Genomic DNA, 18,030 nt, shown 5'->3' with positions numbered 1-18,030 from the left:
TTGAAATATTCCGACTCCTTCCTGCAACAATGCTGAAGCTACAATATGTCACACTTGTCAGAGTTCACGATATTCTTACACTTCATTGAGAAAAGGATCCTGAAACTGGCACACACTTTCTTCACACAGCACCACAGCACACAGAGTCTGTGGAACAGCATCTCAGCCGTGAGCTCAAATTATTTTTCTCAGTGTAAAATCTTTTCTTATCAGTTTCCTTTTTGATGAAATTTGTTTCTTAAAGCTACTGTCAAATGTTTGACTTGAAAAGGCTATGAGTTTAGCAATAAAATGTAATGGTATATATTAGTGTGATGATTTATATTTTTCAATGGCAGATTTCAAAAGGGTGTTTTCTTTTTTCGTTGTACTTTATTTCTGACCCGCTTGATGAGTTTCATCTTTGCACAGGAAGGGGTTGGGTCCGCTGCCAGCCAAAACTTGATCCCAAATTTGACAGGTTTATTTGACATGTATTGTGTCCAGTGACACCGAGCTTTTGTCAGAAACAGCTGCTTGTCCATGTAATGTTTTATGTTTAGCTTGAAACAGGCAATGCTGTTTTCAATGAAGTCGTTCCAAATTTCTGATGCCAAGGGAAATATATCTGTAGTTGCTCTCAAATCAAAACACAAAAATCACAAGATTTCTCAAAAAATTCTTGTAATAGTAATATTATAAGACAGCAGACTATATATGCTCACGGCTGTTCTCCAAGGAATTGATAGGGTTACAATAGAGATCTGGATAACACATATCTAGACGTGAAGAGCAATATTCTATTCAAATACATACTGCTGTAAACTCAGTGGAGATAGAGAAAACAAACTGGCTTGTATACATAGACTATGTTGAGACCTGTGCTCTAACTGACTAAACAAGAAAGCAGTCATTCGCAAGGAGAGTGAGCGGGGAGAAGTGGACTGGCTTTATGTTCTTTAGTCCTGTGCAGCAGAAGGTACTGAGAGTTCGTGAGGGGAGGGGGAGGGTTTAGCAAGCTGTGTTCAGCTGCACTGATAAGGGTAATTGAACTGTGACTCTGACCTGCAGCTGATATCCAGATGTAAAGTTAATGGAATTGAAGTTAGTGATGAGACAAAACCAGGCCGAGGAACTTTTTAGGTGACTCGATGTCCCGGTCTGTAAAAAAAACAAACAAAGAAAAGCACATATTACCATTTATCTTAACAGCAAAAGAATGGAAGCATTTGCTTCTTTTTTTAAAATTTAGTAGTCGCCAATTGATTTTACTCACTGCTACCACCCCTGCGCTCACTTGGGAGCGGCAAAGACAAACACACGCTGTCCTCCGAAATGTGTGCCGTCAATCGACCACTTCTTTTCACTCTGCAGGCCCGCTATACAGCCAACCGAGAGGTACAGCGTCAGAGGACAACACAGCTCTGGGCAGCTTACAGGCAAGCCCACAGGCGCCCGGCCAGTCTACAGGGGTCGCTGGTGCATGGCGAGCTGAGGACACCCTGGCCGACCTAAGCCTCCCCTCCCCCTGGGCGGCGCTCGACAATTGTGCGCTGCCCCCTGGGAACTACCTTCCACGGTCAGCAGTGGAATATACTGGACTCAAACCAGCGACCTCCAGGCTATAGGGCGCATCCTGCACTCCATGTGGAGCGCCTTTACCGGATGCACCACTCGGGAGCCCCACATTTGCTTTTTTAACTTTGGGATGTTTTCATAGGCACTCATTTCCAGTATGTAGAATCAGTGGCGGGCCTGTGTTAGAGTCTATCATACTTGTAGGACTTGTGTAACTCGAACTCATTTGTGCTCCATGACTCAGAGATATTAATAATGAGTCAGTTTTTATTTTCTATTACACAAGTAATATTACAGTTACTAGAAACCTGTGCAAAATAAAAACCCACCCAACAAAACATTATCCAATCACTTGTTAGCCCTGGTGTCTTTGCAGCCAATCATAATAAGAATAAGGAATTGGAAGCAAGTTAGGTTGCAGCGTAAACACACCCCCACACAAATCCAACTGCAGCTGTTGCAGTCCAAGTATTTTTTTTGCATCAAGTTTTATAAGGAATAAATAATGTCAGCATGGTAAACAAGTAAGTAATTATTTCTCTTTACTGCTATAAACCACGTTCTAAGCACTGTAGAAATACATTTCTAAAACTGCATCCTTGAAAAATATGTAATTTAATTCTGTTGAATCTCTGGAATAATCCAGACAGATTTCCAGTCTCGTACCACGTCTTTCACCATGTATTAATGCTTGTAGTATTTGAGAGGATCAGCGGACACATGACTAGATTGCTGAGGAAGTCAAGCGCCCCGTATTTATTTCTTTATTTATTTTGTATTAGATTAGCGTTAGCCTTGACTGCGGAAATGGCTGCCACGATCTGAGTACTGGTGGAAAGCTGGAGCGTTGGAAGCTCTGGAGAAGTGCACTTGCAGATTTAAACAGTAAACTAAAGTCTCTTTTGCATGCTGCAATAGAAGCAGATCTGAAGAGGAAGCCGATACTCAAATGTATAGATGAGGACAAAAAAAAGAAAGGCAGCTTCTTGTGAAATTATCACATTTTCAACAGCTTCATTTGATACCTGCTGACAAAAAACAGAGACTCTGAATACAGCACCCGTACTTAAAATACACCTCTCTGAATACAGCACCCCTACTTAATATACACCTCTCTGAATACAGCACCCGTACTTAATATACACCTCTCTGAATACAGCACCCCTACTTAATATACACCTCTCTGAATACAGCACCCCTTTTAATATACACCTCTCTGAATACAGCACCCCTTTTAATATACACCTCTCTGAATACAGCACCCCTACTTAATATACACCTCTCTGAATACAGCACCCCTACTTAACATACACCTCTCTGAATACAGCACCCCTACTTAATATACACCTCTCTGAATACAGCACCCCTACTTAATATACACCTCTCTGAATACAGCACCCCTACTTAATATACACCTCTCTGAATACAGCACCCCTTTTAATATACACCTCTCTGAATACAGCACCCCTACTTAATATACACCTCTCTGAATACAGCACCCCTACTTAATATACACCTCTCTGAATACAGCACCCCTTTTAATATACACCTCTCTGAATACAGCACCCCTACTTAATATACACCTCTCTGAATACAGCACCCGTACTTAATATACACCTCTCTGAATACAGCACCCCTACTTAATATACACCTCTCTGAATACAGCACCCCTTTTAATATACACCTCTCTGAATACAGCACCCCTTTTAATATACACCTCTCTGAATACAGCACCCCTACTTAATATACACCTCTCTGAATACAGCACCCCTACTTAACATACACCTCTCTGAATACAGCACCCCTACTTAATATACACCTCTCTGAATACAGAACCCCTACTTAATATACACCTCTCTGAATACAGAACCCCTACTTAATATACACCTCTCTGAATACAGAACCCCTACTTAATATACACCTCTCTGAATACAGCACCCCTACTTAATATACACCTCTCTGAATACAGCACTCCTACTTAATATACACCTCTCTGAATACAGCACCCCTACTTAATATACACCTCTCTGAATACAGCACCCCTACTTAATATACACCTCTCTGAATACAGCACCCCTTTTAATATACACCTCTCTGAATACAGCACCCCTACTTAATATACACCTCTCTGAATACAGCACCCCTACTTAATATACACCTCTCTGAATACAGCACCCCTTTTAATATACACCTCTCTGAATACAGCACCCCTACTTAATATACACCTCTCTGAATACAGCACCCCTACTTAATATACACCTCTCTGAATACAGCACCCGTTTTAATATACACCTCTCTGAATACAGCACCCCTACTTAATATACACCTCTCTGAATACAGCACCCCTACTTAATATACACCTCTCTGAATACAGCACCCCTTTTAATATACACCTCTCTGAATACAGCACCCCTACTTAATATACACCTCTCTGAATACAGCACCCCTACTTAATATACACCTCTCTGAATACAGCACCCCTATTTAATATACACCTCTCTGAATACAGCACCCCTACTTAATATACACCTCTCTGAATACAGCACCCCTACTTAATATACACCTCTCTGAATACAGCACCCCTACTTAATATACACCTCTCTGAATACAGCACCCCTACTTAATATACACCTCTCTGAATACAGCACCCCTACTTAATATACACCTCTCTGAATAGCACTTCATTGTTTGGAGCAGTTTAGATGTTTTTAACAAACTGATCACCTACATTGATTGGAATATTGCAGGTTTTCCCATCTTGGATCTTTGTTAAATCTGAAAAAACAAAACAGCACGAGAATAAGTTACCGTGTAACAGGAACTAACACAAAATATAATTAGTGGAAAGTAGGGCTGTAACGAAGGGTACATTTTGACCATCAACGGTTCGGAACACATTACCGAACCAAGGTTCGAACCTTCAATGGCAAGAATTTGCATAATTTACTGGTCACCATAGCTACTAGTTTATATTTGATTGAAAATACTATTATTTTACAGGTAATCCATATGAATGGAAAAAAAACACACATGTAGTTTAAAAATACATTATATAGAACAGTAATCATGTTTTTATAATTAAAAAAAATAAATAAAAAATACACGTTGATGCTGCTTGTGATACTTCCTGATACATATACAGTCGTGTTGGACCATAATGCAATTATGCGATTATCACAATAATCATGATTACTGGCTGAATAAATTGCGCAATATCAGCTGTTGAACAGTTTCACATTCCAAACGCAGATAGTATTGTAGCATTGTGTGGAAATGAAAGCAGGCTCACGCAGATATTGCCGGTTCTCGAAAAAGTAGGGATGCAACCTTTATAAAATCATGATTAATTAATACTTACACTTTATTGCTTGCAACTTTTTTGCACAATGCAGGGTACCCCGATGTATCTTTATAACATTTATTCCCCTGGTCCCACTCATACTAGCTCAATGAAATACTTCAGACTTTAGATAAACACGGTTTCTCTGTTTTTTCTCTTTTTTCTGTCTTCTGTCTTTCTGAAACCTGTGCTCTGTGCTGTGACCTTTCAACTCTGTTTTTTTTTAAAGGTGCAGTGCTCCGTTTTTGAAATTTAAATGATTAGTGTTAGCATATATTTTATTTCATACTTATTCTACTATAACACCTCTCTTGCAACGTCCTGTACGCAGTATGTATTCAGTGCATATTTTATTGTAGCAATACAACCACTATAGGTACACCCCAGTGCTGTGGCATATACCCTGCTCCATGGCACGGCAGCTGCACCATATAGAGTTGCTACGTATAACGATTTGGCAGTGGATTTGAATACAACAACTTTCGTTTAAGTGATAGACATTATACAAATCAAAAGATCACAGTTTGCATGTGCGTGACATGCAATGTATGATTTATAGTATTGTAGCGACCTGGCCGAAGTGAAGGGACTTTTGTGTGCTGTGTGTCTTGTTCGTGGTTTGTGTATTGTGAGGCGAGCCCACGCCGATGGGGGGGTGGGATTTGTATGTAGTTGACCAGTCAGCTCTTTTCGTAGCTGAGGTTAGGTTGTGTTGTGTCAGGTCCGGTTGGCATGCCGGCGGGTGAAGCGCAGGGATTGGTGGGCGTGCTGAAAGGGGGAAGGAAAAAGGGCTGGGGAAGGGGAGCAGCGGGTTAGAGGAAAAGAGAGTGAGATACAGAGAAGATTGGGAGATTATCTGTGTTAGAGGCGTGGGTCCCAGCCGATAGTGATTTGTAAAATTAAAGGATAATAAAACCGGGACGCTGTTCAAAAGCAACTTGTCTGTCCGTCTGTCTGCACTAAACGGTATCGACCGAAAGACCACCGCTCGCTACAACTGGTGTCAGAGCGTGGGATTTGATCCGCGCAGCCGGTCTTAAGATGGAGCAGACAGCGGAGCGCTTTGGAGCGGTGCCCAGACGCAGAGGGGAAGGAGAGAGCGTGAGAGCGGCGCTGGAGGAGCTGCGGCAACGGGGAAAAGAGGTCGGTGAGGCGATAGCGGGAAAGCATGGGGTGAGACGCAAGATGGCCGCGCTGCTCGGCAGCAGCGTGGGGGCTACGCCGGCAGAGAAGGCAGAGGGCATAGGGCAGAATTGCGGGCACGTTGAAGAGGACGTAAACAAAACGGTCTCTGGAGCACCGCGGGAGGCAGGTGAGAGAAACTGGGAGAGCTTTAAGAAGGATTTTGAACAGAAAGCCCGGTTAAATAACTGGAATGGTGAAATGAAACTGATGCAATTAACAAGATGTTTAAGTGAAGAGGAGTTTGAAGAAGTAGACCGGGCTTTGGGCAAACAGGCAGTTGCATATGAGACTGTGATAGCATGTTTAGATGGAATGAGCTTAGTTAGGGCCCGACATGGCCGCTGCTCCGCCGGCAGCAAGGAGGCTGTATTTGAGGGGGGAGACGCAGAGCAGGCCACGGTACAGAGGGGGGTGACAGACCGCCGTGTGGAGGTGAAGGCCGGGCGGTATGATGGACGGTCCGACTGGGAGGCCTACCGGGCTAAGTTCCAAATTGTGGCCCAGGCTAATGGTTGGAACCAGCGGGAGAGAGCTGTGCGGCTAGCCGCGGCCCTGGAAGGAGAGGCACTACGGGCCTTGCTGGACCTGAATGAGGCCGAACTCGCCGACAGCCAGGCCGTTCTCACAGCACTGGATCGGCGCTTTGGGAGCGCAGAGCCTGCGGTCAACTTGCGCCAGCGCCTAGCGTCTCGCAGCCGACAACCCGGGGAGAAGTTGGGCGTGTTTGCCGCGGAGGTGCGCTATCTCGCCCGGAAGGGCTACCCCACCTTCACAGCTGAGGCCCAAGAGGATCTGGCGACTGAGGCATTCCTCCGGGGCCTGACCCCCGAGTCCCTGCGCCAACATGTGCGGCTGAGTGCACCCACTTCATTGGAACTGGCCTTGAAGCAAGCAAAGGTTGTAGAGGAAGTACTGGAGGAAGGCACACTGACCAGGACATCAGGGCACAACCCAGACAGTTACCCCAGGACCCAGGCCCGACCCGCACGACAGTTGGAGATCGCTGAGGTGGCAACCCTGGACGCCGTGCAAGCACGGCCACTTGACTTCCAGCCCCGTAGGTGCTGGCGCTGTGGCCAACCGGGACACATTCAGCGGTTCTGCTCCGCCACTGGCCCGAGTTCTAGCCTGCAGGGAAACGGGCAGGGGCCGGTGTAACTGGGACGCCGCCGACCCCCACTCCAGTCCCCTTCACTGGCGCAGCATTCCCCATCAACCTTGTGGGTCGGACTTTAACTGGGAACTTCTGCCACGCCGGCATCCGGATTCAGGGAGTCCCCTGTCACGCACTGATAGATACCGGGTCCACGGTCTCCATTGTCCGCCCTGACATCCTCCCCGTTGGGGCCAAGCTAGAACCAACATCCGTGTGTCTTAGAACTGTTACGGGAGACGTGGCGCCCATGCTGGGTAGGAGCAGGCTGCAGATCGAGGTAGCAGGGCGCACCATGTACCATCCCATGTGGGTTGCTGAGGTACAGGATCCATGTATCCTGGGGCTGGACTTCCTGCGCTTCACTGGGGGGCAGTTGGATCTAAAGGCCGGGACGTTGAAGCTACAGGGTGGGCCTCCTATGCGCTTAGCCCCACCAGGGAGGACCAGGCCTGGCATGGACCCCAACAGCCCCCAGAGCCGAAAAAATCCCGCTCCCCTGGGGTTGGGGGCTGGCACCCTTCCCCAGGCCGACAGGGACGGGCCAGCTGGACGCTCTCTCTCTTCCCATGCCCGATGCGTGACTGCCCGCCAGGCCAGCGATCGAGATGTCCCAGAGCAGCCAGATGCCGACGACCGCGCTACTGCCATCGCCCGCGCCGTCTGGGAGCGAAACTGCGAGGGGCTGCAACCGGAGCAATGCCGCGAGTTATGGGAGCTTCTGTTTGAGTTCCGCCACAGTTTCGCCATGACACCGTTGGATTTTGGAAAAACGCACTTGGTCCAGCATTCGATCCACACAGGAGAAGCCCGGCCCATCAAGCAACGCCCTCGCCGCCTGCCCCTAGCTCGTCAAGCTGCAGCCGACCAGGTCCTGGAGGAGATGAAGGCCGCTGCGGTCATCGAACCTTCCGACAGCCCCTGGGCCTCCCCGGTAGTCATGGTGCCCAAGAAGGATGGCAAGTGGCGATTCTGTGTGGACTACCGACGCCTGAATGCGGTAACCACCAAGGACTCCTACCCCCTCCCCCGCATTGATGAGTCCCTAGACCTGGTGGCGGGGTCGAGGTGGTTCTCCTCGCTGGATCTCCGGAGCGGGTATTGGCAGGTGGCCCTGACCCCGGAGGCGAGACCCAAGACTGCCTTCTCCACTGGGCGCGGCCTGTGGCAGTTTACGGCCATGCCATTCGGCCTCTGCAATGCTCCGGCAACTTTCGAACGTTTGATGGAGAGAGTCCTTGCTGGGGTGCCTCCCACGCGTTGCCTGGTCTATCTAGATGACCTGCTGGTCCATGGGAGCAGCTTCCCAGATGCCATCGCTGCGCTGAGGGAGGTCTTGGGGAAGGTGACTGAGGCTGGGCTGAAGTTCCACCCGGAGAAGTGCCACCTGCTGCGGAGGGAGGTATCCTTCCTGGGCCACCGGGTGAGTGGGAATGGGATCACCACCGAGGCGGATAAGATTGAGGCCGTTAGGGATTGGCCCCAGCCCACCAACCTGAGGCAGTTGAGGGCATTCTTGGGACTCGCCTCCTACTACCGCCGCTTTGTGCCCCACTTTGCCACCATCGCCGCCCCACTTAACCACCTGACCCGCAAGAACGTGGCCTTTTCGTGGTCCCGGGAGAAACAGGAGGCTTTTGATGCGCTAAAGGGAGCCCTCTGCCGTGCACCTGTGTTGGCTGCCCCAGATCCGCAGTGGCCGTTCATTCTGGACATCGACGCCAGCGACGAGGGGATCGGCGCAGTCTTGGCCCAGCAGACCACCGAAGGAGAGGCAGTCATCGCCTACTTCAGCAGGACACTGGACAAGGTTGAGCGCAACTACTGCGTGACCCGGAAGGAGCTGCTGGCAGTCGTGGAGTCGGTGCGGCACTTTAAGCACTACTTGTGTGGTCTCCCCTTTACCATCCGTACGGACCACGCAGCCCTGCGGTGGCTGATGTCTTTTCGGGAGCCGGAGGGTCAGGTGGCCAGGTGGATAGAGCAGCTGCAGGCCTTCCAGTACACCATTCAGCACCGGCCGGGCGAGCAGCACCGGAACGCAGACGCCCTGTCCCGGAGGCCCTGCGCGGAGGATGGATGCCGGTACTGCGGCCGTTGCGATCAGAGGGAGGCCGGGCTACGGGGGTCAGGTGAGCCCACCTGTCGAGCGGTGCTGCCGATGGACTTCCCTGACTGGCGGACGCACCAGGAGGAGGACCCTGAGCTGGAGGCGGTGCTGCACTGGGTGGAGGAGCAGCAGAGGCCACCGTGGGAGGAGGTGGCTGCACAGTCGCCGGCCGTGAAGGGCCTGTGGGCCCAGTGGCCTGGGTTGGCGGTCAGAGATGGTGTTCTAATGCGGCGGTTTCTGGAGGCGGCCACAGGAGAAGAGCGATGGCAGGTGGTGGTCCCACGGGGGCTGCGGGAGGAACTGTTGGCACAGCACCATGGGGCACTTGGCACCGGGCATTTTGGGGTCACGAAGACACTGCGACGTCTCCGCCAGGGCTTCTACTGGGGGCAGTGCCGACGGGATGTGGAAGACTTCTGTCGCCGCTGTGATGCCTGCACTGCCCGGAAGGGCCCCCAGGGACAGTCTCGAGCCCCCTGCAGCAGTACCTGGTCGGGGCGCCGATGGAGAGGGTTGCGGTGGACGTCCTGGGGCCCTTTCCCCGCTCTGACAGAGGGAACCGGTTTGTCTTGGTGGCCATGGACTACTTCACCAAGTGGCCGGAGGCATACGCACTTCCAGACCAGGAGGCGGTGACGGTGTGCGAGGCCCTGGTGAACGGGTTTTTCAGCCGGTTCGGAGTACCGGAGGAGCTGCATTCTGACCAGGGGCGGAATTTCGAGGCGCGGGTGTTCAAGGAGATGTGTGACCGCCTGGGGATCCGGAAGACCCGCACCAGCCCCCTGCATCCCCAAAGCGACGGCCTAGTGGAGAGGTTCAATCGGACCTTGGCTGCTCAGCTTGACCTCTCCACAGCTGAGGACCAGACGGAATGGGACGTCCATCTGCCCCTTGTGCTGCTGGCCTGCCGCACCGCAGTGCAGGAGTCTACCGGCTGCACACCAGCGCTCCTCATGTTCGGACGGGAGCTGCGCACCCCCCCAGAGATCACCTATGGCTGGCCACCCGATGCCCCAGCTGCCCCTGCTGGACCGGAATATGCACGGCAGCTGCAGGATCGTTTGGAGGAGGCACATCGCTTCGCCCGGAGGCAGCTCCAAGCCGCCGGTATCCGGCAGAAGAGAAACTACAATAACCGGGCCCAGGGGCGTCACTTTGTCGCCGGGGAGAAAATCTGGGTTTTCAGCCCGAAGAGGACGAAAGGCCGCTGCCCCAAGTTGGAGAGCAAGTGGGTGGGTCCCTGCGAGGTGGTGGAGCGGGTGGGCGAGGTGGTCTACCGCATCAAGATGCCACCCCGGGGCCGCCATGTCGTTCTCCACCGTGACCGGATGGCTCCCTACCTGGGAAGGGTCTCCTCCGTCCCGACGCCCTCCCCTCCCTCTTCTACCCCCACACCCTTGGTCCCTGCCCTGGTCTCATCTCCCTCTTCAGCTGCCCCCCCCACCCATGTCCCGACCCCGTCAACCGCCCCCGTCCCACTCCCCACCGTGCCCCCTGAGACCCCTTCCCGGCCCCGGAGACTCCGTCGGAGACCAGGTCGCTTCCGAGACTTTGCGCTCCCTCGGGGGCGAGGGACTGATGGGGGGGCAGTGTAGCGACCTGGCCGAAGTGAAGGGACTTTTGTGTGCTGTGTGTCTTGTTCGTGGTTTGTGTATTGTGAGGCGAGCCCACGCCGATGGGGGGGTGGGATTTGTATGTAGTTGACCAGTCAGCTCTTTTCGTAGCTGAGGTTAGGTTGTGTTATGTCAGGTCCGGTTGGCATGCCGGCGGGTGAAGCGCAGGGATTGGTGGGCGTGCTGAAAGGGGGAAGGAAAAAGGGCTGGGGAAGGGGAGCAGCGGGTTAGAGGAAAAGAGAGTGAGATACAGAGAAGATTGGGAGATTATCTGTGTTAGAGGCGTGGGTCCCAGCCGATAGTGATTTGTAAAATTAAAGGATAATAAAACCGGGACGCTGTTCAAAAGCAACTTGTCTGTCCGTCTGTCTGCACTAAACGGTATCGACCGAAAGACCACCGCTCGCTACAGTATTCACACATTGTCAAACAGCTTCTGTTAACAGAGAGGAAAAAACAAACATCTGAGTGTGTGAATGCCTCCTGTTGAACCTTCAAGGTTCAGAACTACCTTCAAATTCCTGGCTAGCGAACGAACATTCCAACCTTTGAACACAGCCCTAGTGGGAAGTGTATTCTGCTCTAGTAAACTCCAGTGAAAGGTGTCTTCTATTTACGTACCTTCACACCGTGTTTGATTGAGTATCCATCTCAATCCAGTATTAGGAAATAATCCAGGATTACAGGAGCAGGTGTAGCTGCCGACAGTGTTGGTACATTGTGCATTCGGACCACAGAGCCAGGGGGTTTGGGCGCACTCATCAATGTCTGCATGAAAACGCATTTGAAATTTCAGTTAGTATCCACTTTGTGTTTCCACTCTCAATACTCTCATTGGGCAGTCAGTTTTCCATAGATGAAGGTCTAGTGTACAGCTGTGTTACAGATAGTGTCAAATATTAATATTTCATGCAATATTGCTATTAGCTTCATCTTCACACTGTCCTGTGTGACTTCATTGGTAACTAACCCCAAGGAGACAGTCGCACGTGTGCAGTTTGTTGATTCATCCGGTGCTAAATGCTCTGTTAGTTATGATTAAGTTAAAGGTTATGGGTAAAATTGTGATTAAGGTTTGGGATATGATCCTGTGGATGCTTCTGCAGTATTTGGTTCTGGACAAATTGACAACGTGACACTCTGTGCTGATGATACACCGTTATATCTCTGTGAATCCTGGTGACATTATTACATCAGTCTTACTGGAGTGTATTATTGACATCAAAATTTGGATGTCCCTAAATTTCCTGCAATTAAACTCTAGTAAGACAGAAGTTAAAGGTTATGGGTAAAATTGTGACACACTTGTGGCGTCCGTTTTAATGCAACTTCCATATTCACAGAACCTTTCAGGAGGGTTGTTTAAATCATGTTGAGTTCCTAAGAATGAAAATGTGACCATGGGAAATTTATGAACAAGAGGAGGCCAGTCAGCCCATCTAACTATGTTCGGGCCCTAGTAGCTGATTGATCTCAGAACTTTGTCAAGTTGGGTCTTAAAGGATCCGAGTGATTTGAATTGAAAGTCAAACATTTTTCTGAAATTCACAAAAACATACCTGGTACTGGAGTGGTCTGTGTTGGTGGTACTTTGGTTGTGGGATTTAATTCTGCAAAGAAACGTAAGCAAGAAAGTGCAGTTTCAGTGCTTCAACTAGAAGTTTCGTGATTTTACAGTCTTTCGTAACGCGACTGTGGTGGAGCAAGGTCCCTCACATTGTAAAACCAGCAATGGACTTGTTTGGACTGTCCTTAACTGTGCTTTTCATTTAAACACTGTGATTTTTAACAAATATGTAACTGCACCAACAAAAATACTACAAATGTTTTTTTTTTTTACTTACCGGTTGTGTGTAAGCCACTGTCCTGCAGGGTGGAGGTTTCTGAAAAGGAAAAGAAGGAAAGGTTAATAATTGTTACTACTTATGAGGCGCTATCACAATGAAAAGGTGGACATTTTCAGTATGATGCGTCAATCTAGCTGTGTTAAAAATTAAAACCATTAAAACCTTTTACTTTGTTTCTGTATATGTGTATTTGCTGTAAAACCTTGTTTTATTGTCAACTTACCTGAGTTGTTTCGGGTAGTGCTGTCCGCCATTTTGTGGGTGGAAGTGACGAGTGCTGGAGTGGGCTTTGCTGGCGGTGCTTTGGTTGCAGTATTTAATTTTGTAAAAATGTAAGAAAGCCAGAGATTTAGTGTTAGTGTATTTTATTTTATACTTATTCTACCATAACACCTCTCTTACAACATCCTGTACACTAGGTATTCAGTGCATATTTTATTGAAGCAATACAACCACTATAGGTACACCCCAGTGCTGTGGCATATACCCTGCTCCATGGCACGGCAGCGGCACCATATAGAGTTGCTACGTATAACGATTTGGCAGTGGATTTGAATACAACAACTTTTGTTTAAGTGATAGACATTATACAAATCAAAAGATCACATTTTGCATGTGAGTGACATGCAATGTGTGATTTATAGTATTCACACGTTGTCAAACGGTTTCTGTTAACAGAGAAAAAAAAGGATAAAAACATCTGACAGTTTAATTTTTGGACCAGTTACACATATTTCACTTTTTCAAGACCTACACAGTGGTGGACCTAATGCAATGATAGTGTATCTTGAGAGTGGTGACACAGTGGTGGACATAATGCAATGATAGTGTATCTGCGGGATAACTGAGCATTGTGCTTAAATTGGGCATACAGTATTCCACAAAGTTTGCTGGCTGTGACAGGGTGGAAGCCCTGTACATGTAAATAGTGTGTTTGTATATATTGTGTGTAAATAAAGATGTATTATATTGTATTATGTTTGGCAGGGATGGGGGTTCATTCCATCCCTGCCAGACCCACGTGGGGAATGTGGCTGGGTCTTGATTGAATAACTGATCATCAATCAAGTCCCAGCCACATGGTATAAAGGAAGCCACATTATTTTGACGACACACGTATGTAACACCTAATACGTTTCAAGCTTTACAACATGTCTCCTTGGTCAATTAGCAGATAATGACAGCTGGGTCATTCCATGTCAACTCAACCACAGCTTACACCTGAAGATTTTGATTTTGCTTATATCATGAGTTGTGGAAGATACAGATCAGGTATGAAACCAGGCCAAATATTTAAGCTGAGTGATGACTATTTACTGAAATACATCCCCTTTAGTAGGGGGGAGGGAGTCAAACTTGAAATGCTTCTCGCTTTGGAGTGATTTTGAGGACCTACAAAATAGATGTAGTATGTCAGTAGCCCTATGAATACTTCAAAATAAGTATCAGAGCTGTGGTATTATTGTGATGCTGGGGGTCTCAAAATGGAAACATTTTAAAATGTTCACATTTCCGAGTGATTGTTTAAGAAATTCAAGTGCTTGTTCCTTCTAAAGTAGCTTATATATCACTTTCAAATTGCTTATGCTTGTTCGTAATGTAATTACTGTTTGCTAAAACTGTATTTTTATGTATATTTATGTTATTATTATTATTATTATTATTATTATTATTATTATTATTATTATTATTATTATTATTATTATTGTAGGCTAAGATACATTTAAGTGAACCCTTAAAGGTATTTCAGTCAAAATGTCTTGTTTGCCATGAACAGTACTCAAATACTAACTCTTTTTATTAATTAAAATTAGATTTTATTCATTAAATAAATATTGATTTACATTTTTCAGTTTCATATATTGAGGTGTGTACAATAGAGGGTTCATTGTATAAATAAAACTGTCACTTTTAAAATGATGTACCCCTTCCCTCAGGCCTCAAAATTGCTTGAGTCGGCCCTGCCTATAACTGCTTCCTATGATAGTGCATTTTCCATTTCCACGTGGATTTGTCAAACACTCATCCTCAGTGGTGTAGTCCTAAATCTTAAAGTACCGGAACGCCAATTAAAATACGCATTTTTCTAAAACAAATTAGAGAATGATTGAGCATAGATGCCCGCAGGAACGCTTAACTGTGAATTAAATTTTAAATCAATCCGTGCATAAATACCTTCTTTTCCCCTTAACATTCTAATCTACAACTGATCGGATAACATAAAAAGCTACTTAAACATACTTTCTGACGCTGGTCTAGAGACAAGGTAAATCATGTCTGTGACAGGGCCCTGTAATGAAGGCTCAATTCGAAGCTACTGGACAGCAAATCAACAGGAAAGACACGAGTGGTTCACAATTCTGTCATCAGCTGAATCCAAACAACACCCTGCCTCCCTGCCACCCTGATTGGTGGTTTTCCAGCCAAATTTTGCTTTGCAAAGTTTTTAGTATGAAAAGCTTTTATAAGGGTTAGTTTACCATGGTTTGCGTTTTGGTGTGCTTTTGCATACCTCTCTGTGCTTTGTAATGTTTGCCTATGCTTTACCACGCTTTCACTATGCTTAACTATGCTTTTATAAGGGTAATACCAATTTGGAAAATTGTGTTATTATTGTGTAGCTTTTATGAATCTAGGATGCATTTTGTTAAACAGGGAGGAGTTTTATTTTTTAATGTTTATTGAATGGCATTCTATTAAAATACTAGCTTCCTGATTTATTTATGGTGTTAGTCTATTTAATAAAAATATGCTTTGTGTAATTATTATTATTTTGTAAACTAAAATATATTTCTGTTGAACCTATTTTTTCTCAATAGGTTTGTTTGTCCTTATTATAATTGACCATGGTACATTTGCACAGTAATTCTCCAGTTTGACCATGGTTTGAGTTTTTTAATATGCTTTACCATACCTCTGTCTCTGGGCTGTAAAATACTTACCAATGCTTTACCATGTTTCCACTATGCTTTATTACACACTGCTATGCATTTACTGTGGAACACTTTTAAAAAGGATAGCGTTCTCACTTCTTGCCCCATGTCAAATTGAGCCTCTTACCAAAACACATCTGTTTGGCTTGGTGGTGTATGTATCCAGGATGGCAGTCACACCTGAAGAAGACAGGTAGATTGATGCAGTCCGCGTGCTTGCCACAGAGTCCTATATTTAGCTCACACTCATTCATATCTAGAATGAAAACACATGGAGTTACTGACCAATGCTTTAAAAACACTTTCCATTTAAGAGTAACCCTTAGTACATGAATCAAAGTTGATGTATTTTTTACTCTCCCCAGAAAACATTTAGGAACATGGTATACCAAAAAAAAAAAAAAAAAAAAAAAAAAGGACATCTCATTTGCTTATGTAATGTCCATCACTATATAGTGAGACGTAGGGTTTTATCAGAATTTCTGGGTTTAAGAGGCCAGTGCCCTTCAACAACTTCAAATAAATCCTATTGTATTGTATTAGTCAACATTTCCCTTATCTATTCCTGATAGTTTATACTGTAGGTCAGGGGTTTTCAACCTTTCTTTGAAACTGTACCCCTTCTATCTGGAGGTTTCAGCTTGAGTACCCCTTTACAATTTTCGCTCAACTGAACGGTACCTCAGTTACAATAAAATGGAGAATAATTTGGGTGACAAACTGCTGGTTTAGGACAGAACAACAAACAGTAGGCTTAATTCTTAAAACTTTTAACTACAAGTATTTGGATGCACAGAATTAAAAAGACAAGTATTGGGTTAGCAAACTTATTTTTTTGTAACTTTGACTGCCTTTTTTAAATTTTGACAGCCTTTTGTAAAAGTGAAGGCCTTTTGATACCCAGCATACACTGCAATACCCAGCAAAGTTATACACTGATATTCTGATAGCACAGCAATTCAAATGAAGTTTGTAATTGGTTGTGTTCCTCAAATACACAATAAAAAGTGATATTTATAGGGTATACAGTTATACAGCAATACAGTGGTTTCGGTCATCTAAGAACAGGTACTGCGAGCATCTGGATTCATACCCAGAGGTACTCTATAGGCTCCTAGGACATTCACAGCTTGTTTGACACCCTCTTGTAGTTGCCAGTTTCTGCATATAAAGCAAAATGCTGTTTGTCAATCTCTCTTTTTTCTTATAAATCAGTCTTTGCAGGAATCATTCCAAAAACACTTGAATCAGTTAGGGACTACCAGTCTGACACTACAGGCCTTTAAATTGCACTACCAATTTGCAAGTTGCTAAGTGGTTGCGTTCCTCAAATTTGCACTGCAAAGTGATATTTTAAAGAATAGGGTATATAGTGCTTTTTTTCGCATCTGCTCGCTTTTGGTGCAAAACTATGCTCCGATACACTCAAGCTGATACTGTGATCACAAAACACTTGGAATGGACTTAAATTGGTGCTTCTGTTGCATAAATACACTACAAAATGTGCACATTTCAGGTCTTATATATATAATGGACATTTTTTGTATGTATTTTGCTATAGGAAATCGCGGTCGGGGGGGGGGGGGGGTGGTCCTCCTGTCGTACCCCATGAGTCCACAAATCCTGGGCCAACAAACTCGCTAGTACTCTCTTTAGATGCACAACAGTCTTAGCTAAAGAAAATGGGTTCCTTCCAGTTCGTACGACCGCCATTGGCCGAGCCTTACGCCGATGGTGTTTTTATAATGGGATTTGCCATAGGGAAGGGGGTGGTCTCTTATCGTACCCATATCTCCACAACCCCTGGGCCAACGAACTCAGAAGTGCACTCTTTGTATGCACAAGAGTCTTAGCTAAAGAAAGACATCGGCTACGGGTTGAAACGCCACCCCACCGCCAGATGGTGGGCGTTGCCCCAAAGGGGTTTTATAATGGGATTTCAAACTCAACCTCTCTAAATCTGACCTCCTTTTCTTTCCCTCCTCCTCCCCCTCCTCTGATCTCTCTATCTCTGTTCCTCTGGAATCTACCACACTCTCTCCCTCTTCCTCTGCTAAGAACCTCAGAGTCACCCTGGACCCCTGCCTCTCTTATTCCCAGAACATCTCCACTCTGGCACGCACTTGCTGATTCTTCCTGAGCAACATCCGAAGAATCCGACCCTTCCTCACCAACTACGCCACACAGCTCCTGGTCCAGGCCTTGGTACTCTCCCGACTAGACTACTGCAACTCCCTCCTGGCTGGCCTCCCTGCGTCCGCCACCCGTCCACTCCAGCTCACCCAGAACTCC

The 18,030-nt window shown here is 46.5% G+C and overlaps 1 protein-coding gene across 2 annotated transcripts in view; it reads right to left on the bottom strand.

Moving 5' to 3' along the window:
* The window catches only part of LOC117402156 (adhesion G protein-coupled receptor E1-like), a 70,960-nt gene that overhangs the window by 23,844 nt on the left and 29,086 nt on the right, over positions 1-18,030 (bottom strand). Inside the window, exons 5-11 of one of the 2 annotated variants that reach the window (XM_059008045.1) lie at positions 15,866-15,994; positions 13,029-13,106; positions 12,803-12,841; positions 12,518-12,568; positions 11,580-11,726; positions 4,286-4,332; positions 1,045-1,140 (exon numbers count right to left, since the gene is read on the bottom strand). In XM_059008045.1, coding sequence (XP_058864028.1) covers positions 1,045-1,140; positions 4,286-4,332; positions 11,580-11,726; positions 12,518-12,568; positions 12,803-12,841; positions 13,029-13,106; positions 15,866-15,994 — 587 coding nt within the window. The remainder of the gene's footprint in view (positions 1-1,044; positions 1,141-4,285; positions 4,333-11,579; positions 11,727-12,517; positions 12,569-12,802; positions 12,842-13,028; positions 13,107-15,865; positions 15,995-18,030) is intronic. The other variant, XM_059008046.1, reaches the window with a different exon arrangement.

Source organism: Acipenser ruthenus, chromosome 36, assembly GCF_902713425.1.
Source record: "Acipenser ruthenus chromosome 36, fAciRut3.2 maternal haplotype, whole genome shotgun sequence".
In the NCBI taxonomy this organism is placed as follows: Eukaryota; Metazoa; Chordata; class Actinopteri; order Acipenseriformes; family Acipenseridae; genus Acipenser; species Acipenser ruthenus.
The sequence above is the reverse complement of the archived record's forward strand: the minus strand, read 5'-3'. Positions and strand labels throughout refer to the sequence as shown.